Source organism: Oncorhynchus keta, chromosome 7 (genome assembly GCF_023373465.1).
Source record: "Oncorhynchus keta strain PuntledgeMale-10-30-2019 chromosome 7, Oket_V2, whole genome shotgun sequence".
Taxonomy (NCBI): Eukaryota; Metazoa; Chordata; class Actinopteri; order Salmoniformes; family Salmonidae; genus Oncorhynchus; species Oncorhynchus keta.
This window is the reverse complement of record NC_068427.1, coordinates 30,867,850-30,893,587: the sequence shown is the minus strand read 5'-3', so window position 1 is coordinate 30,893,587 and position 25,738 is coordinate 30,867,850. Positions and strand designations below refer to the sequence as shown.

Below are 25,738 nucleotides of genomic sequence, written 5' to 3'. Positions count from 1 at the left end.
GTTGGGGCGGTATGTGAATTGGTGTGGGTCTAGGGTGTCCGGGAGGATGCTGTTGATGTGAGCCATGACCAGCCTTTCAAAGCACTTCATGGCTACCGATGTGAGTGCTCAGGCAGGTTACCTTCGCTTCCTTGGGCACAGGGACTATTGTGGTCTGCTTGAAACATGTTGGTATTACAGACTCGGTCAGGGAGAGGTTGAAAATTTCAGTGAAGACACTTGCCAGTTGTTCCGTGCATGCTTTGAGTACACATTCTGGTAATCCGTCTGGCCCCGGGGCTTTGTGAATGTTGACCTGTTTAAAGGTCTTGCTCACATCGGCCACCGAGAGCATTATCACACAGTCATCTAGAACAGCTGGTGCTCTCATGCATGCTTCAGTGTTGCTTGCCTCGAAGCGACTTATAAGATATCCAGACACAATGCATGCCTGACTACCTCCTGAGGTTGTCTACACCCATCTAAGAACCTTAAAAGGCATAATTGGCATTAATTCAATTTAAACAGTCATGGTCCCCTTTAGGTTTTATCTTGTTCTCGGTTTGTTACAGAAAAGTTTCCAATAACATTTTTAGAATGTTCTTAGAACATTGTGTCATGGTTTCCTTGAGGTATTTGTCTAGTTGCGGTAAAAATGCAGTAAATCTACAAGAAGCTCTGCATTTTTACAGTTAAATGAAAGTGTTCGTGGACAGTATGTTAGGGTACAGTGTTGTTCCCTAGGGTAAAAAAACAGTCACAAGTACACTTCACACTATACACTATATATACAAATGTATGTGGACACCCATTCAAATGAGTGGATTCGGCTGTGATATCGAGTACACAACATTCAATCTCCATAGACACACATTGGCAATAGAATGGCCGTACTAAAGAGCTCAGTGACTTTCAATGTGGCACTGTCATAGGATGCCACCTTTCCAACAAGTCAGTTTGTCAAATTTCTGCCCTGCTTGAGCTGCCCCATTCAACTGTAAGTGCTGTTATTGTGAAGTGGAAACGTCTAGGAGCAATAACGGCTCAGCCATGAAGTGGTAGGCCACACAAGCTCACAGAACAGGACTGCCGAGTGCTGAAGCACGTAAAAATCATCTGTCTTCGGTTGCAACACTCACTACTGAGTTCCAAACTGCCTCTGGAAGCAACGTCAGCACAATAACTGTTCCTCGAGAGCTTCATGAAATGGGTTTCCTTGGCCTAGCAGCCGCAAACAAGCCTAAGATCACCTTGCACAACTCCAAGCGTTGGTTGGAGTGGTGTAAATCTTGCTGCCATTGGACTCTGGAGCAGTGGAAACCCGTTCTCTGGAGTGATGAATCATGCTTCACCATCTGGCAGTCCGACTGAGGTTCATACAGAATAATTTTTTTGAGAGTGGTGTGGAAAAACTTTATTGGCCTGCAAAGAGCCCTGACCTCAACCCTTTTGAACACCTTTGGGATGAATTAGAACATTTACTGCGAGCCAGACCTAATCGCCTAACATCAGTGTCCGACCTCACTAATGCTCTTGTGGTTGAATGGAAGCAAGTCCCTGCAGCAAAGTTCCAACATCCAGTGGAAAGGCTTCCCAGAAGAGTGGAGGCTGTTATTACAGTAAAGGGGGGACCAACTTCATATTAATGCCAATGATTTTGGAATTAGATGTTCGACAAACAGGTGTCCTCATACTTTTGGTCATGTAGCGTATGAACTCACTTGGTACAGTTCTGTACCTTGCAGGTATAATGTGACATTTTCTACACAATATTTGTAATATAAGGTACGATCATCCCAGCGATTTGATGTTTGAGGGCAATGCACAACCACCAGTGAAAGTGTTGTAGCAGTTTAAGTGTTTCGATGCTTATGCCGATGCAAGTCAAGCACTTCTTTTGACACTGTTTGTTCTGCAAACTTTGTAAGAGAATGTGTCAGTAATTAGTTGCACTGTAAAGCGGTTATTGTGCTTTTTCCAGTAACTCAATGGAAACTTGTTACCAGTGTGAATTTGTAATTTCCTAACTGAAAACAATTTGTCAGTAAGTTATTGTAAATTCACAATAACTTACTATCAAAATGTTGCCAGTAACCTACAGGCAACTTGCTTCCACTAGCAATACATGCCAGTAACTTACTGTGGCTTCACTGACTCTTCTGTTGATAACATGCAACGTTACTTGCTGATTGGCAGCAGACCCTGAAAATTGCGTACTATGTCACAAATGTACAGATTTGTGCACCACGTCATTGCTCTCGCTCTGCTGTGGATGCATGATGTGCTGCTTGCTAACTGTCACTCATATATCACTGCACCTGTACATAACCCATCTATAAATAGCCCAAACAACTTCCTCTTCCCCTACTGTATTTATGTATTTATTTTGCTCCTTTGCACCCCAGTATTTCTGCTTTGCACACTCATCTTCTGTCAAATCTACCATTCCAGTGTTTTAATTGCTATATTGTAATTACTTCGCCACCATGGCCTATTTATTGCCTTTACCTCCCTTATCTCACCTCATTTGCTCACATTGTATATAGACTTATTTTTCTACTATATTATTGACTGTATGTTTGTTTTACTCCATGTGTAACTCTGTGTTGTTGTATGTGTCGAACTGCTTTGCTTTATCTTGGCCAGGTCGCAGTTGTAAATGAGAACTTGTTCTCAACTTGTCTACCTTGTTAAATAAAGGTGAAATATATATATTTAAATATGGCGAGGGGCTGAAGCTCACAGAACCTGAATTGCTAGGGGCTGGCCTACGTGGAGGGAAAACAGTTGCTTTCAAACTAGGGATTTCGTTGCTATTTGAGGTAAAACAGTTATTCTGCTCATAGATTATGCATGTATGAACGACACATTTACACATCCAGCCCAAATTGTGTGGTGTAAAAAACACTTAGTAGTCGCTAAAAGTTCCCGAGCATGTGTTTAAAGCCTGACATAGCTGCATGTGATACCAAAGAGCCTTACCATATTTCATTTATAGCAAGTCAGCATGTCATTGTACTCACTTCCCAGCTACACCATCAGGTCAATGAGTGTGACCGATTTGCTACAGTAAATAACTGTGAATTTTACAATAACCCACTTGCAGCTAGTTGAAAGAAAGTTATGAAACTTAAACATGAACTTTATGTGAACCAGCTGGAATGAAGCTACTGGAAAATGCTCAGTAAGCTCATAACAGGGAAGCATGTGATACTCAAAAGATTTACACAGATTGTAGCACTGACCTTGACAAAAGAGTTGCCCATGTTCTTCAACATTACAATAAATCCCTTAAACTGGTACAAGATTTCTACTGACGGTTGGCACAAATACAACATATTTTAGACCTACATTTCAAATTGCAGTAATGATTGTACCTTATATTGAATATATTGGGTAGACAAATGTACCACAATACTAGATTATCCTCGCAGTCACATGAACCCTAAAAAATACAGACCAGTATGATGTGAGTTCCTGTGTACCACTGCAGGTACCTTTGACCTTTTTGTACACCAGGGAGCAACATTGTACCGTAGCCGTACTCTTATTTTTGAGAGAATGTGGACATATCGTACCAGCCAAAAGTTTGGACACACCTACTCATTCAAGGGTTTTTATTATTTATTTTTACTATTTTCTACATTGTGGAATAATAGTGAGGGGATCAAAACCATGAAATAACACATAATGTAGTAACCAAAAAAGGGTTAAACAAATCATAATATATTTTATATTTGAGATTCTTCAAAGTAGCCACCCTTTGCCTTGATGACAGTTTTGCACACTCTTGGCATTCTCTCAACCAGCTTCACCTGGAATGCTTTTCCAACATGTTTGAAGGAGTTCCTACATATGCTGAGCACTTGTTGGCTGCTTTTCCTTCACTCTTCGGTTCAACTTATCCCAAACCATCTCAATTGGGTTGACTGGTACTGTATGTTCTTGGTAAAACAAAACATTTAAAAAAAATGTACCCGGTGACCCTGCTGAGACATTAAAGCGATAATGCGGGATTTTGGCAACGAGGCCCTTTATCTACTTCCTCCGGGTCAGATGAACTTGTGGATATCCTTTTTATGTCTCTGTGTCTAGTATGAAAGAAGTTAAGAGTTAGTTTTGTAAGCCCATGCTAGCATTAGCACAATGACGAGTTAATATATATATATTATATTATCATACAAAAAAACATTCAAATATATATATTTTTAATGATAACATATTTGCTTAGGATGTCACTTGGTGAAGTCCATAGGACCAATTTGATGAATGCAGACAAGACAGAAGCTTATTCTACACTAAAATGAAATTATGTCTTGACCATCACCGATATCATGTCTGTCGCCTAATTAGCATCCCAGATTTAACGAGGCGGAAGATGAGTTCATAATTTCCTTTTAATGGGGGCTTAGGTGGTGAGCTGCAGTAACTGAAATCGTGAAATGCCAACACCCCCTCAAACCTCCCTTCAACAGACAAAATGACAAGCTTACACGGAAGACTAGACACACACTCAAGAGTGATCGCAAGGAGACACACAACTACACGCACACACACCAACACACACGCAAGCATGGACACACACACAATTAGCACCTGTTTCAAGAACTCTCTGTCTGTCAGATGGACAGTCCCTTGTCCTTCAACAACTCTTTCTATCTCTCTCATAAATTATAGTGGTAGTTGGCTGTTTAATTAGATTGTGAGTTAAAAAGGCAATGGATGGATAGAGTTCATCTTAATTATAAGTTTCCCTCTTTTTCCTCACTCATACCCTGCTGTCATACCTCCCTACCCAAGTGTCTCTGACCTGAGTTCCCCTGATGACAAGACTGTGTGTGATGTTTTCTCTGCATGTGACAAAGCATGAATTTACTCTCTCCTGCTTCTGTGGATAAAGCCTTTGACATCAGCCTCGTCACCAGATGACTTTACACTATCTTCCCCTGCAAAGACTGTTTCCAGCTGTGCAGACAGGGCTCAGTAACCTCAAAGTCAGAGCAACAAGGCTAGATCAGACCAGAGAAATTATCATGTTCATCATGTAGAGTTTAAGTTGGAAGTTTACATATACCTTAGCAAAAAACATTCAAACTCAGTTTTTCACAATTCCTGACATTTAATCCTAGTAAACAAGTCCCTGTCTTAGGTCAGTTAGGATCACCACTTTATTTTAAGACTGTGAAATGTCAGAATAATGCTAGAGATAATTATTTATTTCAGATTTTATTTCTTTCATCACATTCCCAGTGGGTCAGAAATTTACATACACTCAATTAGTATTTGGTAGCATTGCCTTAAATTGTTTAACTTGGGTCAAACATTTCGGGTAGCCTTCCACAACCTTCCCACAATGAGTTGGGTGAATTTTGGCCCATTCTTCCTGACAGAGCTGATTTAACTGAGTCAAGTTTGTAGGCCTCCTTGCTCGCACACGCTTTTTCAGTTCTGCCCAAAAATGTTCTATGGGATTGAGGTCAGGGCTTTGTGATGGCCACTCCAATACCTTGACTTTGTTGTACTTAAGATATTTTGCCACAACTTTGGAAGTATGCTTGGGTTCACTGTCCATTTGGAAGACCCATTTGAGACCAAGGTTTAACTTCCTGACTGATGTCTTGAGCTGTTGCTTCAATATATCCACATCATTTTCCTGCCTCATGATGCCATCTATTTTATAAAGTGCACCAGTCCCTCCTGCAGCAAAGCACCCCCACAACATGATGCTGCCACCCCCGTGCTTCACGGTTGGGATGGTGTTCTTCGGGCTTGCAAGCCTCCCCCTTTTTCCTCCAAACATAACGATAGTCGTTATGGCCAAACAGTTCTATTTTTGTTTCATCAGGACAGAGGACATTTCTCCAAAAAGTACGATCTTTGTCCCCATGTGCAGTTGCAAACCGTAGTCTGGATTTTATTTATGGTGGTTTTGGAGCAGTGGCTTCTTCCTTACTGAGCCACATTTCAGGTTATGTCAATATAGGACTCGTTTTTACTGTGGATATAGATACTTGTGTACCTGTTTCCTCCAGCATCTTCACAAGGTCCTTTGCTGTTGTTCTGGGATTGATTTGCACTTTTCGCACCAAAGTACGTTCATCTCTAGGAGACAGAACGCCTCTCCTTCCTGAGCGGTATGACGGCTGCGTGGTCCCTTGGTGTTTATACTTGCGTACTATTGTTTGCACAGATGAACGTGGTACCTTAAGGTGTTTGGAAATTGCTCCCAAGGATGAACCAGACTTGTGGAGGTCTACAATTTTTTTTCTGAGGTCTTGGCTGATTTCTTTTGATTTTCCCATGATGTTAAGCAAAGAGGCACTGAGTTTGAAGGTTGGCCTTGAAATACATCCACAGGTACACCTCCAATGGACTCAAATGATGTCAATTAGCCTATCAGAAGCTTCTAAAGCTATGACATCATTTTCTGGAATTTTCCAAACTGTTTAAAGGCACAGTCAACTTCTGACCCACTGGAATTGTAATACAGTGAATTATAAATGAAATAATCTGTCTGTAAACAATTGTTGGAAACATTACTTGTGTCATGCACAAAGTAGATGTCCTAACCGACTTGACAAAACTATAGTTTGTTATTAACAAGACATTTTTGGAGTGGTTGAAAAAACGTTTTAATGACTCCAACCTAAGTGTATGTAAACTTCCGACTTCAACAGTAAATTAAAATGAATCCACGTGGGTACTGTAACTTAAATTGCATTTGAGTTTCCATGCATAATTTACTCAAGAGTCACACATCTCAAGTTTGGATTCAGACGATAAAAAAATGTTATTTTCATAGGATCTCGTAAGAAGTATATGGAGTATATGGTTTTATTATAGTATCTCACACAGGCAGTATGAGGTTGAGTTATTGGACAGACAGCAGACGTGTTCCCATGGCAGCAGACGTCTGAGGGTCACATGATCCGTCACTCATCAGACAGGTGAGAGAGGAGAGAACCCAACCAGCTAAAGAGGGCAACGTGAGATATGAGTTACTGTACATCTATGCTCTCACTCTCCCTCCCCACTCTCAGTCTCCGGTTTCTCGCCTGGGTGTATCCTTTACGGAAACGGTTTATCGTTTCAGAACCAAATGGAAGCTAACAGAGCAAATCAGAGTTTCCAGTTGGATAGATTCAGGTAAAGTATTCAGATCCCCTTACAGGCTTCTTCTAAAATGGATGAAATTATAATTTTTTCAACAACTTTATTGGAGTCCACCTGTGGAAAATTAGATTGATTGGACTTGATTTGGAAAGGCACACACCTGTCTATATAAGATCCCACAGTTGACAACGCATGTCAGAGCAAAAACCAAGCCATGAGGCATTGTCCGTAATGCTCTGAGACAGGATTGTGTCGAAGTACAGAACTGGGGAAGGGTACCAAAAAATGTCTGCAGCATTAAAAGTCTCCAAGAACACAGTGGCCTCCATAATTTCTTAAATGGAAGAAGTTTGGAAACACCCAGACTCTTCCTAGAGCTGGCCACCTGGCCAAAATGAGCAATCGGGGGGGAAAGGGCCTTGGTCAGGGAGGTGACCAAGAACCCGAAGGTCACTCTGACAGAGCTCTAGAGTTCCTCTGTGGAGATGAATCTTCCAGAAGGACAATCATCTCGGCAGCACCCCACCAATCAGGCCTTTATGGCAGAGTGGCTTAACGGAAGCCACTCCTCAGTAAAAGGCACATGACAGTCCGCTTGGAGTTTGCCAAAAGACACCTAAAGTACTGAATGTCCATGAGTGGCACAGCCAGAGCCCGGAGTTGAACCCGATCGAACATCTCTGGAGAGACCTGAAAATAGCTGTGCAGAGACGCTCCCCATCCAACATGACAGAGCTTGAGAGGATCTGCAGAGAAGAGCAGAGAAGAATGGGGGAAACTCCTCAAATACAGGTGTGCCAAGCTTGTAGTGTCATACCCAAAAAGACTCAAGGCTGTAATCATTGCCAAAGGTGCTTCAACATGGTACTGAGTAAAGGGTCTGAATACTTATGTAAATGTAATTTTTCCGGGAGGGTTCTGGGATGCATTGGTCAAAATTTTGAAAAACCTGTTTTGACAACCTGCTTTGTCATTGTGGGATTTTGTGTGTAGATGGATGAGGGGGAAAAACAATTGAATCCATTTTAGAATAAGGCTGTAAAGTAACAAGATGTGGAAAAAGTCAAGGGGTCTGAATCATTTCCGAATGCACTGTAGGTCCCTCCCCGTTTCGTTTGTTTCCGTTTAAGAAACGTTTTGCTACAGAATTGGCGGATGAATTCCCTTCTGCTCTCCCTCCTTCTTTCTCTCTTACTCTCTCTCCCCACCTGCTCTGCCTTTCACCTCTCTCTCTCAGGCAACTTGTTCATTTGGACTGTATTATTCCTGTCATTGTGCCATCAGAGCAGCGTGGAATAGACTGACACTCTTTGAGCCTGAAGATGACACATTGGCAAATTGCCTTCTACTCTCCTTTATTCTATCTCAGAAATATTCACCCACTTTCCCATCTCCAAATTCTCTTCAGCTCTCCTTCTAAAGACACACCTGATTTAAAGCGTAGTATTATCATTACAAACATATTTCCTGTTTCAACATACACACATTCACATGGTCCAAAGGTGTGTTTCTAGGTTCTGCACCGAATGTAATAACTGTGATTCTAGTCTTTTCAAAGGAGCAGACCTCTTGATGTTCTGAATCAGAATCACAATCGAAAGGCCTTCCAGCCATTATACAGGATTGTTTTTGTCAGAACACTTTTTTTACCCATTGTATTGGCCCTGGTGGATTAGAGTTCTGTGAGCTATCATGTCAATGAGTTGATTTCACATGATCTTGGAGAGATAGGCTTTATTAAGTTTGATTAATTCTGGATGGTAACCTTTTTGCATTTCTACAGATGGTCTTTTCCAAGTGGACTTAAGTGGAATCCGGAAAAAAGAAGTGTCAAACATATGGCTAGCGTTTAAAATATATATACATATATATATTGTGGGGGAGCAAACCCAATTTACTTTAAAACAAAATCTTAACTGTCTAGAAATAATAATGGACCTACAGTTTCTTGACTGTGTCCAGGTTGCTAATATTCATCGGAATGAAACCAAGACAGTCAGGGAGCATCGGAAATTCCCAAAACGTTGGATAGAGGACTATTTTTTGCCTCTTCTGACAGTGAGGAAATATAACACATTTTCAGTGAGGCCCTCCGGACCTCGTTGAAGACCCAACGCGGCCCCCGGGTGCAAAATGAGTTTGACACCCCTGATCTAGACCTACAGAGGCAGAGAGCGAGAGGAGGAGGGGGAGAAAGGGAGATGGAGAAATAGAGTAAAGAGAAACATGTTAGAAATACACTATTCACCTCTGACATAAGGCAGCACTGGAAGTACTAAACCAGATAAAGTCAGAAAAATAACCTGTTCAGAATTCTTTATGCCGGTTGGGTCCACATAACTTAAATCCTTTAGCGGTCTTTGGAGATATTCTTTGTGTCTGTCATTGATGAAAGACTTGGTGTATACACTGTGGTCATGAAGGTCCCTAGCTTATCATGTCTCTAGCTCACCATGTCTACTCCTCTCTCCTTCTCCCTCTTTATATTTCACTGGTCCTCTTCTCTCTCTCTCTCTCTCTCTCTCTCTCTCTCTCTCTCACCATTCCTCACTCTGTTTGTTAGGAAATACAAATGCAGCTTTGGTCAGGGGGAAGGCAAACAAGCCTGAAGGTGTCAGCAAGTTTGAAGAGAAAAGCTCTTTCATTTGTCTCCAGTTCCCAAATTGATGCCCCTGCCAATATCTGCATGGACATATACAGCCTCCCACTTTGGAACTTAACCGAACGTGTCCTCTATCTTAGGGTGTTCAGACAAGCGTGTGCACTTCTCTGCCTGAGCTGTAAAATACTGCAGTGTCAAGTGTTTTTGGGTTTCTGAAAAGTAGGAGTGAAAATATGTTACTTTTCAGCAGTCTTCTTGTCACTGGGGTTATTGGTCGTTCTGCGAACAGCACTGAAGGGTAATTCACTGTGGCTGCTCTGCAAGGCCTTAAACCAGCATCATTAGGCTCTCTCTGCTTCTCTGGCTGCAGATCAGAAAGACTAATTTAGGCTAAATCCTGCAGGGTGGGATGGAGACAACTCAGGCAGACTGATTAGAGATAAGGGAATGTACTACACTATATTGGCTGCAGGTGACATATCATCATTATAAGATCCTAATCTGCAAACATGGACTGCCTCCATTTTATCCCCCCTACCCGATTCCCTCTATATTCCTTTCATCCATTTCGACATTCAGATGGGCAGACCGAAATATCTTACCACAGAGGTGCATGCTGAGACAGCTGGATGTCTAATGACTTTCTACCTCAGAAAGATGAAAGAGGGAGATAGAGAGAGAGAAATAGGAAGGAAGGGATAAGGACGAAAGACATGCAAAGGAAAGAAGAGAAGGAGAAAGGCAGAGCGATGGAGAGGGAAGAAGAGAAAGAGACACACATAGTCAGTCCGTGACCATGGTGATGACAATGAGTCACTGAGTCAAATAAACAGGCTTTATGTAAGGTTCTCCTTCACCTGGAGGAGAGGAGTGAGGGAGACTGTGACTCCCCCATAGCGAGAGAGAAATAGAGGATAAAATGGAGAAACAGTGTAACTGCCACGTCTGACTGTGGATGCAAAAGTGACATTCCCTATCTCCAGGTTATTATCCAGGCAGAGTATTTGTGTTGGCCTGGTGAGGGGATCTGCCGCATACTATCAGATTCTGCTGCCTGGTCTTTATTCGGCATGTCACTGTGTAAACTTTTAATTTGGAGGTTGTATTAAGTTTTGTCTTTGTGGGGGATGTAGTTACAGTTTCTCAAGAGTAATATTTTATTATAAAAAAGCCTTCTACATTCTGTGAAAGGCTGCCTTGCGCTGTGAGTGTTAACCTCAGTGTGTATGTGTCTTAAAGTAGCTTAAGTCTGTGTTTTAGAGGGTTTGGTTCCACGCATCTGAGGCTTTCAATTTGATGTTTTGGTCACCTCATAAGAAGCTTTTTAGAGGATATTATTACCCAACAACTCTGTAAAAATGTCACAATGCCACTGCAAATTTGTTTTACAACCAACTCCGATTTCATAAAAACAAACCTGTGTTAAAAGTCTCACATACTGTATATTGTGTAACTGGTATTCCCATTACAAGACAGCCTTGTGTAATCTGTGTTTAATTCCACTGCAAAAAAATAAATATTTGTTTTCTTCTCCGGAGTTCATTGTCTCTGTGTTCCCCCATACAGACTACTGGTGGCCCCTGCCCTCTGACCTGTGCCCTGTCTGGATCTATCTGGATGTGCTGTTCTCCACAGCCTCCATTATGCACCTGTGTGCTATCTCTCTGGACCGCTACATCGCCATCAGAAACCCACTCCACCACAGCCGCTTCAACTCCCGAACCAAGGCCCGCCTCAAGATCATGGCTGTCTGGACCATCTCTGTGGGTAAGAAACAGGAAGAAAAGCCTGTACAAGTACACTACCTTTCAAAAGTATGGGGTCACTTAGAAATGTCCTTGTTTTTTGAAAGAAAAACACATTTTATGTCAATTAAAATAACATCAAATTGGTCAGAAATACAGTGTAGACATTGTTCATGTTGTAAATGACTATTGTAGCTGGAAACAGCTATTTTTAATGGAATATCTACATAGGCGTACAGATACCCATTATCAGCAACCATCACACCTGTGTTCCAATGGCACGTTGTGTTCGCTAATCCAAGTTTATAATTTTATAAAGGCTAATTGATCATTAGAAAACCCTTTTGCAATTGTTAGCACAGCTAAAAACTTTTTCTGATCAAAGAAGCAATGAAACGGACCTTCTTTGCACAAGTTGAGTGTCTGGAGCATCAGCATTTGTGGGTTCGATTACAGGCTCAAAATGGCAAGAAAGAAATAACTTACTTCTGAAACTCGTCAGTCTATTCTTGTTCTGAGAAATGAAGGCTATTCCATGCGAGAAATTGCCAAGAAACTGAAGATCTCGTACAACGCTGTGTACTACTCCCTTCACAGAACTGCGCAAACTGTCTCTAACCAGAATAAAAAGAGGAGTGGGAGGCCCCGGTGCACAACTGAGCAAGAGGACAAGTACATTAGAGTGTCTAGTTTGAGAAACAGACGCCTCACAAGTCTTCATTCAACTGGCAGCCTGTAATCGAACCCACAAATGCTGATGCTCCAGACACTCAACTAGTCCAAAGAAGGCCAGTTTTATTGCGTCTTTAATTAGTACAACAGTGTTCAGTTGTGCTAACATAACTGCAAAAGGGTTTTGTAATGATAAATTAGCCTTTTAAAATGATAAACTTGGATTAGTTAACATAATGTGCCATTGGAATACAGGAGTGATGGTTGCTGATAATGGGCCTCTGTACACCTATGTAGATATTCCATAAAAAAATCTGCTGTTTCAAGCTACAATAGTAGCTTGTCTACAACATTAACAATGTCTACACTGTATTTCTGATCAATTTGATGTTATTTTAATGGACCAAAAAAATTGCTTTTCTTTTAAAAACAATGCTATTTCTAAGTGACCCCAAACGTTTGAATGGTAGTGTGTATGCTGCTCCCTTGAGAGAGACAGACAGAGACCACGTGTCTGTATTTGTTCATATAAAAAAGTGTGGTCGTTGGGGGAGGGGCATATTTAGAACCAAGTCTTTGTAAAACTCCCCACATTTGAACATTTTACTGTTGGATATGTGCAAGGCAACAGGCGCCGTGGGGTGAGAGCAAAGGAGGGATGGAGGCTGTGAACGAGGGAATGAAAGGAGAATGACTCATAAGCAACTGTAATTTGAGTTTCAAGGTCTATATTATTTAGTGTAAAAGCCAAGGCTACTGAACAATCAGGACTTTATAATGGCCTAGTTGATATCCAGCTGATCAAGTCAATGGCCTAGCATGAAAAGGAAATGATTGAGCCACTAATGCAGTCTGGTGCATCAAGCCGTCAGACTTAGCTCCATACAGAACAAACATGTGTCATGTACAGTGGCAAGAACAAGTATATGAACCCTTTGGAATTACCTGGATTTCTGCATAAATTTGACATAGAATTTGATCTGATCTTCATCTAAGTCACAACAATAGACAAACGCAGTGTTGCTTAAACTAATAACACACAAATTATTGTATTTCTCTTGTCTATATTGAATACATAATTTAAACATGCACAGTGTAGGTTGGAAAAAGTGTGTAAACCCCTAGGCTAATGACTTCTCCAAAAGCTAATTGCAGTCAGGAGTCAGCTAACCTGGAGTCCAGTCAATGAGACGAGATTGGAGATGTTAAAGCTGCCTTGCCCTATAAAAAACACTTCACAAGAAGCATTGACTGATGTGAACCATTCCTCGAACAAAAGAGATCTCAGAAGACCTAAGTTTAAGATTTGTTGACTTGCATAAAGCTGGAAAGGGTTACAAAGTATCTCCAAAGGCCTTGATGTTCATCAGTCCACAGTAAGACAAATTGTCTATAAATGGAGGAAGTTCAGCACTGTTGCTACTCTCCCTAGGATTGGCCGTCCTGCAAAGATGACTGCAAGAGCACAGCTCAGAATGCTCGATGAGGTTAAGAAGAAACCTAGAGTGTCAGCTAAAGACTTACAGCGATCTCTGGAAGATGCAAACATCTTTGTTGACGAGTCTACAATACGTAAAACACTAAACAAGAATGGTGTTCATGGGAGGACACCATGGAAGAAGCCACTGCTGTCCAAAAAAACCATTGCTGCACGTCTGAAGTTCACAAAAGAGCTCCTGATGTTCCACGGTGCTACTGGCAAAATATTCTCTGGACAGATGAAACTAAAGTTGTGTTGTTTGGAAGGAACACACAACACTGGGTGTAGAGAAAAAAAGGCACAGCACACCAACATCAAAATCTCATCCCAACTGTAAACTATTATCATGGTTTAGGACTGCTTTGCTGCCTCAGGGCTTGGACAGCTTGCTTGCATCTACAGAAAAAGGAATCCCCAAGTTTATCAAGACATTTTGCAGGATAATGTAAGGCTATCTGTCCGCCAATTGAAGCTCAACACAAATTAGGTGACACAACAGAATGGCTTCGACAGAAGAATATACGCCTTCTGGAGTGGCCCAGTCAGTCCTGACCTCAACCCGATTGAGATGCTGTGGCATGACCTCAAGAGAGCGGTTCACACCTGACCCCCCAAGGATATTGTGGAACCTAAACTGTTTCGTAAAAGATGAATGGTCCAAAATTCCTTCTGACCGTGCAGGTCTGATCCGCAACTACAGAAAACGTTTGTTTGAGGTTATTGCTGCCAAAGGAGGGTCAACCAGTTATGAAATCCAAGGGTTCACATACTTTTTCCAACCTGCGCTGTGAATGTTTATATAAGAGAGATGAACAATTATAATTGTTTGCGTTTTTAGTTTAAGCAGACTGTGTTAGCCTATTGTTGTGACTTAGATGAAGATCAGATCAAATATTATGACCAATTTATGCAGAAATCCAGGTAATTCTAAAGGGTTCCCATACTTTTTCTTCCCACTGTATGTTGCGTGAAAGCCAGCACACCCAAATATTTCTGTATCGACGCTGAAGCTGCTGCTAAAATGAGACATGCCCTGCTGTAGACGTTTCATCAACATTTAGGGTTCAAATAACCAGACGTAAATTTGTATATAATTTAAGAATATTAGAGGGTCGATCAGATCATAAATAAAAACTGCCTGTCAGACTTGTGTGGCTCCTTTCCATTGCTTCAAACCAATGTCTCAATACCACCACTAATGATCCAGTCATGCTGTGTAGAGACCCAGGTAGGCAGGGAGAGACATTGTCACATAGAACCAGGGACGCAGAGAGAGACAACACACAACGTGGGGAGGAATGAACCCCTGATATGACTCACCATTCCACAGGTTCCAGGCCCCAGGCGGAAAGTTATCATATGATACGCTGCTGCCTGCAAATGAAATAAGATTATGTCACTGCTGCTTATCTTCATGTTATGTATCATCCCCCTCTCCTCTCGTCCATCTGTACACGGCAGACCAAGAAAGAGAGAAGAGAAATAGAAGCTGAAGAGTAGCTGATGTTACACAGAACTGAGATGATGTATGCTGTTAAACAAACCCTGGAACACAGTGCTGCTACTGCCCAGCCTATTGTACAAGACTCCTACCACAGAGAGAGATCACTTACCTTACAAAATACCACCTATACACAGACCACACATCTACACGTACACACCTCATCCTGTACAACGAATGTGCACGCACGTACACACATTACGCACAAACAAAGCCACACACACACACAAACACCCTCACACTGACACACACCTCTAATCGCCATGACCAAGGAAAGTTCCTGGGCCATGACCATGACATAAAAAACGTTTCATATCAACCAATCATTTTTGTAAGACTGCAAATCTCAATTAAATAATAATACTCTTTGGTCTTTGTAACCTGCAGTCTTTCTCTTTCTATTAAATCATTCAGGAGCTTCCTACAACTTCCTGTATTTCTGTCATGTTGTGATGTGTCTTCCCTGGAGCTGTATGTCTCTCTTCAGACACACTGGGTATAGTTTCAGCAAAGAAACACGCAATTACCAAAGGCATAACAATGTACATGTTGGCATCAGCAGTTCAATGTCAATGTAACTGCCACAGAAAGATTTTGTGCAAACATGGAGGGATAATTAGCTGAGCTGTATTTATTGGAATAAATTTCTCCTCCTAGCATTTCTTCTTCCTGAGGTTAAGCTCAAGTTCTGGGAAGGGTGAGCTGATCCTAGGTCTGTGTCTAGTGTGATCTCTAACCCGGAGCTCAGTGTATCTGTGGCTCTCGTGTTGACGTGTTAGTGTGGAAACATGACAGAGATGGTTGAGATGCCTGGATCAGGTATGTGTTCTTTGGCCTGTCTCCAACTGCTGGGCCAGGGGTGCTGCTGCTGCTCTGCTATACGGAAACCACTGAACTCACACCCAGGGAACCCCTGAACACACACCCAGGGAACCACTGAACACACACCCAGGGAACCCCTGAACACACACCCAGGGAACCCCTGAACACACACCCAGGGAACCACTGAACAAACACCCAGGGAACCACTGAACACACACCCAGGGAACCCCTGAACACACACCCAGGGAACCACTGAACACACACCCAGGGAACCCCTGAACACACACCCAGGGAACCACTGAACAAACACCCAGGGAACCACTGAACACACACCCAGGGAACCCCTGAACACACACCCAGGGAACCCCTGAACACACACCCAGGGAACCACTGAACACACACCCAGGGAACCACTGAACACACACCCAGGGAACCACTGAACACACACCCAGGGAACCCCTGAACACACACCCAGGGAACCACTGAACACACACCCAGGGAACCACTGAACACACACCCAGGGAACCACTGAACACACACCCAGGGAACCACTGAACACACACCCAGGGAACCACTGAACACACACCCAGGGAACCACTGAACACACACCCAGGGAACCACTGAACACACACCCAGGGAACCACTGAACACACACCCAGGGAACCACTGAACACACACCCAGGGAACCCCTGAACACACACCCAGGGAACCACTGAACACACACCCAGGGAACCACTGAACACACACCCAGGGCAGGGAACCCCTGAACACACACCCAGGGAACCCCTGAACACACACCCAGGGAACCACTGAACACACACCCAGGGAACCACTGAACACACACCCAGGGAACCCCTGAACACACACCCAGGGAACCACTGAACACACACCCAGGGCAATGTGAAGCTAGTCCAAACAACCTGTAATACTTGGGAAGAATGAAGTAAAGATACAGGAACAGGCTTACATGAAGAAATGTTGGACTTCAGTCATATGATTGATTCAGGGTTCCAAGGCCATCTGGTAACAAAATATTGTCTTGACTCTTTCAACTGCTTCCACATCCCAACCTACACACAATAAGAATTATCTTTCTCAACTTGCTAATACATTTTCTCTAAGCCAGCCAAAAAATTGTGGTTAAGAAAACATTAATTCAAAGAAAAACTTCACCTTTTTCTCTCCAAGCTCCTCTATCTTTAGAGGAAGGAGATTGTCAGGGGGAAGAGAAAGAGAGACTAAATGTCTATTTAATTTCAGAATTGGGCAGGCGTGTTGATGGATGTTTGCCTCTTAAATTTGACAGGTCTGTAGTAAAATGGTGAAAAAACGAGGGACTATTTAATTCCTTCAGATCTAGATGCCAGACCAGACAGAATTGGGGAAATAGGCTAATACCCTTGCAAATGTGAGGTTGTAAATCATTGAATCTGTTACCAAAGCCTAAAGCGATGTGATCTTAATTGGAGCTGGTTCTGGCAACCGTCCCCGTTTATTTTCCTGGTCTAAGCACCAAAATGGCCATCAGTTTCAGACCAGTTGCACTCCCTCCCTAAGGTTATTAGTCTTTGCATGTGGGGATGAAAGCCTTAGTGAATGGCTCCAGATGCTTCTGTCCCTCTCCCTCACAAATCCAGTTATTGGACACTAATGACACTAATGCTGGGCCTGTGAGGGGAAATTGCAGGGTTTATCTGTCCTGGTGGGCACACAGTGGTGATATGAGGACTATTGCATTATTGATGCCAGAGGATCCTGCCGTGGTGGATTGATTTATGGTGGGAATGAGCAACAGGTGTGCTTTGCCCGTAGAATGATCTGTACATTATAGGGCCAGGCGTTTTGATATTACTGGCACAATCTTGAAGTGCCACAGTGCTATTTACCGTTTAGGCAGAGACAAGCTGTACAAAATTGCTTTTACTTTTTCAATTTGAAATCTTAAATAAGAAGTGGAACACACACACACACACACACACACACACACACACACACACACACACACACACACACACACACACACACACACACACACACACACACACACACACACACACACACACACACACACACACCTCATACTAAACTAACCTCTCTCTCCTCTGTGTCTTTCTGTAGGTATCTCCATGCCCATCCCCGTCCTAGGCCTGCGGGACCACACCAAGGTGTTTAAAAAGGGCAGCTGCCTGTTGACAGACGACAGTTTTGTCCTGGTGGGCTCCTTCGTGGCCTTCTTCATCCCCCTCACCATCATGGTGGTCACCTACTTCCTCACCATCAGCGCCCTGCAGAACGAGGCTACCCTCTACCTGGACCAGCTGGTGCCCCGGCCGAAGAGGATCGCCACCCTGACCCTGGGCTTCCTCCCGCAGGGCTCACTCTCCTCAGAGAAGCTCTTCTTCAGGCGTTCGCTCAGCCGTGACACGGGAGGGGTAGGAGGAGGGGTCGGTGGGGTCGGTGTGGACCCGCGGTACGGGCGTCGCACCATGCAGTCAATCAGCAACGAGCAGAAGGCCTCCAAGGTCCTGGGAATGGTCTTCTTCCTGTTCGTGGTCATGTGGTGTCCCTTCTTCATCACCAATGTGTTGGCGGTGGTGTGCGACCCTGTGAACTGTGATCCGGGGGTGATGGGGGGGCTGCTGAATGTGTTTGTGTGGGTGGGATACCTCTCCTCAGCCATCAACCCTCTGGTGTACACTTTGTTCAACAAGACGTACCGTGCAGCCTTCTCCCGCTACGTACGCTGCCAGTACAGCCCGGAGAGGAAGCCTCTGCAGCTCATACTGGTTAACACCATCCCTCCACTGGCCTACAACTCCACCCACCTGCCCCTGGAGGAAATGGGGTCCCTCAGGAATGGGGTCCACAGCAGTGGAGGACCCAGGGACTCCCTACGAAACCTTGTGAGGACCAAATCAAACTCACACAAACACAAGGCAACCAGGGACAAAGATGAGAGCATCAGCTGTGTGTGAGGCTGTGAGCCTGTAAGGACTCAATCTCCCATAATCCTAGTGGAATGTGCTGGGTTTTTATTAGATTTCCCATCTCCATCTTGTTTTGGTAGGGAAACACTTGGAATGGGGGTTCCTGTGCTGGAGCATGCTCAGTTGTTCCAGGGTGAGACTCATGCTGCCAGGAAACAGGGAAATAGGAAACAGGAAGAACAGAGAGAGGAAAGACAATACCTGCCTCACAAAAACTTAAATTAGTAACACTAGAAGAGAACAACTGAGCTAATACTATATTATCAGCAACAGCCAGTCCCCCCCCAAAACAAACAACATACAACACATACAAAATCTATATTTGTGTATACATTGTGCATATACGTAAATAAATACCTGTATGTTCTGTTTTTGTTGTCATTAACCAAAGAGAAAAAGCTATCTTGTGATCTTGTGTTTTCCTTGACGCAGTATTAAAATACAGAAATGTGTAATGGTGGGATGTAGGCTAAATGAAGATATGTTGAGGGATTCCTAGGCATAGATCAATGGACTAAACAACCTTACTTTTAAAGGCATGGGACTCATTTGAACTGAAGTTTGAACTGAAGTGTTGTTGTACCTACAGTATGATTGATGTGATCTGTTGTTATAACCCCTCCCTCTTATTCATGGTGAACCCACCATCTCGACTTTACTACGAGGTCCTCTGATCTCAACCCTACTCAAGCGTTGAACTGATGTTTAAAAAATATATATATTAAAAAATATATCTTCAATAAAATGTTGATGTTGCCTGGGTAATCACGTCTAACTCCAGTGGAAAGAGTTTGGTGTTATTTGATGGAGTTTATTGTGGCATCGATATTCCCAGGGAGACAGCCAACGTACAAAATTAAATGATTTCTGTTTCCGATCAAAGTAAAATAAAAATGGAATCCTTTGTGAGTGTGTGGTAGTCATTTTCTTAGTGTGTTTGTCTGACTGGTCAAAGCAGACCTGGTTTTTAACTGCAGACCAAGAAGAAGCAAAGTGTGTAAGTGTTTGGGCAAAGTACGGGATTACAAACCGTTTAAGGTATTTACAAACAGTATGTTCACCATTTATTAATCATTACTCATCTTAGTAAGCTAGTTGTTCATAAATGTATACATATTTCCTTAAACATCCTGTGTTGTGTGATTATTCTTTTACCAGGTACTGCAGAATGTCTACCAATAGCATACACATCTTTTTGTGAGAAGCTGCAACCTGATCTAATAGTTTCAATTACACTGATCACTCAAAACATTTCGTATTTATGAAGCATAAATAGTGCTCACTTTAGATTAGGGCCTGCAACAATACTTTACCAATGATTAGTAAATGGTTTATTAACGTGGGAGTAATGATTAATAAATGGTGAACACATGCTTCATAAATTGTTTATTACGGACCCTTAAAATAAAGTGTTGCCAAACCAACATCTCATTTAGGAGTTTTAACACTTGGGGGATAAAAGGTGTTGTTCGGTAACACTTATGGATAGCTTCACACATGAATGAACACACTCACACACGTGCGCACGTTCACACACACTCTTGTGATTTGAATCAATTAGAGAAGCCTACAACTGTGTTTTCAATCTGCTTCCATCTGATTATCACACACAGACTGAGTGACACAAAATAAATATTCACAGCACTTCTAAAAAGTGAAGCTGTTTGGGCCTGTAGGGGAGTCTGTGTGTGTGTGTGTGTGTGTGTGTGTGTGTGTGTGTGTGTGTGTGTGTGTGTGTGTGTGTGTGTGTGTGTGTGTGTGTGTGTGTGTGTGTGTGTGTGTGTGTGTGTGTGTGTGTGTGTGTGATGCAATTAAATTGCTTGTCATGTGAAAGTTTGAGTGCTTGTTTGGGTGACTGTCTGATCAAGTGCCTCATAACATTTATGAGATAATGATGATCATTAATGTATGAGTCATATCCATAAAGGCAGTGTATGGTGGCGTGAACCGCCAGTCCCGTGGCTGCTATGTATTAGAATTAGCTTAGCGCACTATGTGGGAGCGCGCGCACACACACACACACACAATTACTCTTCACCCATCTCTTAACCCAACCTTCATGCTCCCCAATCCCTCTTCATTGAAGTTACCCACTCACCACTACATTATTCACAAAAGCTGTCAGCCTGATCATTATAACCTCTTCACCCTTTAACAACATACAGTACCTGGATGATTCTCCAACAAGACGTAGGAACAGGTCATGTGCCATCAAGAAAATAGCAAATGTCCCAAATGTCACTTGCCTAGTTAAATAAAGGTTAAATAAAAATACCAAAAATGGCACAATCAGCATAACTTAAAACCCAACATAAGTACATAATAGATACATTATAGTTACAACATGAAGGCCATTCCCAGCCTGGAGACTGTGGTCAGATGGTCCTCCCTCTCTTACATCACAAGAGAGAGAGGGAAGAGAGAAGGACAGAGGAGAGAGGAGAAAGGGTACGGTAGGCACCTATCCTATTCTCAATGGTTTCTTTTAGGGACTGAGCTTGTGTCAGTCTATGAAATTATTAAATCAGGAAGTGAGAGAAAGAGTGGGACTGGATAATGGGGAGAAAGGAGCGTAGGAGACCTAAAGAAACTGAAAAGGGGATAAAAGAGAGGCAGAGAGGGAAGAATGAGAAAGAGAGCAAGAGAAAGAGAGCAAGAGAGAGAGGGAGAGAGAGGGAGATGCTTTCAAAGTGCTAGCTACTGTGACCCTAGTTTCAATCATAAAGTTGGACAGGTGAGGTTTTTTTTTAACAAGGCTGAGGTGTTTATCCTTTATTTCAAAAAGCATTTGAAAATGTTCTCACAGAGAAGGAATGATTACAGTTTCTATCAAAAACAGCTTGAATCAAGGGCTTTAATCTCTAATTAATCTCATTCAAGCTTTTTTCCTGAAAACAGTTTTCGTGTATTTGGCTCTGATTTTCACAGCAGTTTAATCGATTCCTTTTCATCTCTCGCCATATACAAATTACTCATATTTGATAAATAGGCATATAAAGTGCTTGGAGGAGGGATTAATATTAAAATGGATTTCACACAGACAAAATATCAATATGCATTTCAATACACATCAATACACGGTGCTATATATCAGCAATGAGATACTGTAACTGAAAAACAGAGTGGAATTTCAAACAGACCGAAACATTTCAGATCAGATTCATAGTTGTGACATTTACATTATCGGTAGGAATTTCAATCACCTGGTACTCTCCATATTCACTTCGCTCTCTCTACGCACAGCACACACACTATCTTGAGTTACACGGCTGTCATAATAAGAATAATTTAATACGCACTTCACTCTTTGGCCTATGGCAGTCATTGACCGGCAGTCAAACATCACGAAGTGGGTATGATGCACACAGTGAGACACATAGTGAGGCACACAAGTGTGTTCCTTCATTCAGAGAAACTATCTGGCTCTACAACTGAAGTAATTGAATGTAAATACGATATGACTGAGCTGTCTTTGACTTGATGGTTCGCTGACGAAGGCACTCCATCTCAATGTGGCAGCAACCAATGTAGTCATTGTCAGTGGCAAGTATTAATGGATGCCAAGGGAAGCCAGGCTTCCACCAAAAATGTAACGCTTTTTTTTCAGCATTTATCTTTTGTCTCTCTGTGTTTCATCATGTTCATTCAATTCACAAAAGGCTCAATGTATCTCACCGGAGAAAACATCCGATCTAGTGAAACAGTCTCAGTATGCCCCTCTGTCTCAGTATGTGTATCACATCTATCTGATGCTGTCTGGTCAAAAAGAGTATGGCGATTTTGCACCCGTAGCATTGAATGCAAGGGAAGCCAGCAAGCATTTGGCCTCTGATGATAAAATGTATATACATTTGAAGTCAGAGGTTTACATACACCGTGGCCAAATACATTTAAACTCCTGACATTTAATCCTAGTAAAAATGCCCTGTCTTAGGTCAGTTAGGATCACCACTTTATTTTAAGAATGTCAGAATAATAGTAGAGAGAATCATTTATTTCAGCTTTTATTTCTTTCATCACATTCCCAGTGGGTCAGAAATACACTCAATTAGTATTTGGTAGCATTGCCTTAAATTGTTTAACTTGGGTCAAACGTTTCGGGTTAGCCTTCCACAAGCTTCCCACAATAAATTGGGTGAATTTTGGCCCATTCCTCCTGACAGAGCTGTTGTAACTGAGTCAGGTTTGTAGGCCTCCTTGCTTGCACACGCTTTTTCAGTTCTGCCCACAAATATATCAGTTCTGCCCACAAAATATATCACTAGCCACTAGCTTTAAACAATGCTACTTAATATAATGTTTACATACCCTACATTACTCATCTCATATGTATATGTATATACTGTACTCTATATCATCTACTGCATCTTTATGTAATACATGTATCACTAGCCACTTTAAACTATGCCAATTTGTTTACATACCCTACATTACTCATCTCATATACTGTACTCGATACCATCTACTGCATCTTGCCTATGCCGTTCTGTACCATCACTCATTCATAGATATTTATGTACATATTCTTCATCCCTTTACACTTGTGTGTACAAGGTAATAGTTTTGGAATTGTTAGGTTAGATTACTTGTTGGTTATTACTGCATTGTCGGAACTAGAAGCACAAGCATTTCGCTACACTCGCAGTAACATCTGCTAACCATGTGTATGTGACAAATATATTTGATTTGATTTGATTTATACTTGCATACTATTGTTTGTACAGATGAACGTGGTACTTTCAGGCATTTGGAAATTGCTCCCAAGAATGAATCAGACTTGTGGAGGTCTACAATTGTTTTTCTGAGGTCTTGGCTGATATCTTTTGATTTTCCCATGATGTCAAGCAAAGAGACACTGAGTTTGAAGGTAGGCCTTGAAATACATCCACAGGTACACCTCCAATTGACTCAAATTACGTCAATTAGCCTATCAGAAGCTTCTAAAGCCATGACATCATTTTCTGGAATTTTCCAAACTTTTTAAAGGCACAGTCAACTTCCGACCCACTGGAATTGTGATTCAGTGAATTATAAGTGAAATAATCTGTCTGTAAACAATTGTTGGAAACATTACTTGTGTCATGCACAAAGTAGATGTCCAAACAGACTTGCTGTAGTTTGTTAACAAGAAATGTGTGGAGTGGTTGAAAAATTAGTTTTAATGATTCCAACTCAGTGTTGAGCTAAACTGACTAAATTCAACTGTGAATGGTCCTGGTGCACCAATAAAATGTGTCAAGGGAAGCCAGTTTGTATTTGGCTTCACACCAATCACAAAAAATATTCATTGTTACTCTCTTGTTGTGTCGTTGTCCTCTGGGGGCTAGCAAAAATGTTTTAATAATCAGCCCCTTCCTAAATAGCCATGGATGGAGATAGGGTTTAACCATAAATTCATACATTGTGCCCCTGGCCTGATAGGATGGAAGTTCAACATGTAGCTAGATGTATACTGAACAATAACAAAAAAACTCAATGTGTAAAGTGTTGGTCCCATGTTTTATGAACTGAAATAAACTATCCCAGAAAATGTCCATACCCACAAAAAGCATATTTCTTTCAAATGATGTGCACAAATTTCTTTATGTCCCTGTTAGTGAGCATTTTTCCTTTGACAAGATAATCCATCCACCTGGCAGGTGTGGCATATAAAGAAGCTGATTACACAGGTACACCATGTGCTTGGGAACATAAAAGGCCACTTTAAAATGTGCAGTTTTGTCACACAACACTATGCCACAGGTGTCTCAAGTTTTGAGGGAGCATGCAATTGGCATGCTGACTGCAGGAATGTCCACCAGAACATTTGCCATAGAATTGAATGTTCATTTCTCTACCATAAGCTGCCTCCAACATCGTTTTAGAGAATTTAGCAGTATGTCCAACCGGCCTCAACCGCAGACCACCTGTAACCACGCCAGCCCAGGATCTCCACATCCGGCTTCTTCACCTGCAAGATCGTCTGAGACCAGCCACCCGGACAACGGATGAAACTGAGAAGTATTTTAGTCTGTAATAAAGCCCTTTTGTGGGGAAAAACTAATTCTGATTGGCTGGGTCTGGCTCCCCAGTGGGTGGACCTATGCCCTCCCAGGCCCATCCATGGCTGTGCCCCTGCCTAGTCATATGAAATCCATAGATTAAGGCCTAATGAATTTATTTCAATTGACTGAATTCCTTATATGAACTGTAACTCAGGAAAATTGTTGAAATTGTTGCATGTTGCTTTTATATTTTTGTTCAGTAGTTCAACATGTAGTTAGACTGGCCTGGCGCATCATTGCCCATGAAAGGAAGTTGGGCTAGCGAGTAAGCATTTTAGCCTGGTAGCCTAGGAATACAAAAAATAAAAGCCTCGAATGTGTGACAGAGTCTTAGACCTTTTCAGTAACATGAAAGAGAGGAGAATGGTATTGGCGTTTCTCTACAAGTAGGGGGAGTCAACAAGTTTTTTCTACTTGCACACACACACACACCCTAGGGTTAAATGGCAGGAACCAGGTTATCGAGATGTACCGGGAATTACTGCCCAAAACCACTCTCTTTTCCTGGGATAAATAACTGTGAGAAACCGGTAAATTATTTATATGAACAGCATGGCGTGAAATGGAAATGTTAAATGATGTGTGATGTCTAAATCTGGCTTATCTGCGGCCTCTGCATGATGAATCATCAACGCTCAGGGTGGTGGCAGACAGCCCATCTCAATATGTAGGCCTATCATCTTATGGTAACTTTTTTTTCTTGTGACAGGTAGGCCACGTTTGCTTCAGCATAGACTATGCTATAGTAATATCAATGTAAGTACCGACGCCGGGGATGAGAAGCAGGTACAGG

At 42.2% G+C, this 25,738-nt stretch overlaps 1 protein-coding gene across 1 annotated transcript in view; it reads left to right on the top strand.

Annotated features, from left to right (window-relative positions):
- LOC118386511 (5-hydroxytryptamine receptor 2A-like) overlaps nt 1–19,772 on the top strand; it is a 24,675-nt gene extending 4,903 nt beyond the window's left edge. Inside the window, exons 2-3 of the mRNA XM_035774231.2 lie at nt 11,261–11,461; nt 18,033–19,772. Coding sequence (XP_035630124.1) covers nt 11,261–11,461; nt 18,033–18,889 — 1,058 coding nt within the window. The 3' untranslated portion in view covers nt 18,890–19,772. The remainder of the gene's footprint in view (nt 1–11,260; nt 11,462–18,032) is intronic.
- The last annotated feature ends 5,966 nt before the right edge of the window (nt 19,773–25,738 follow it).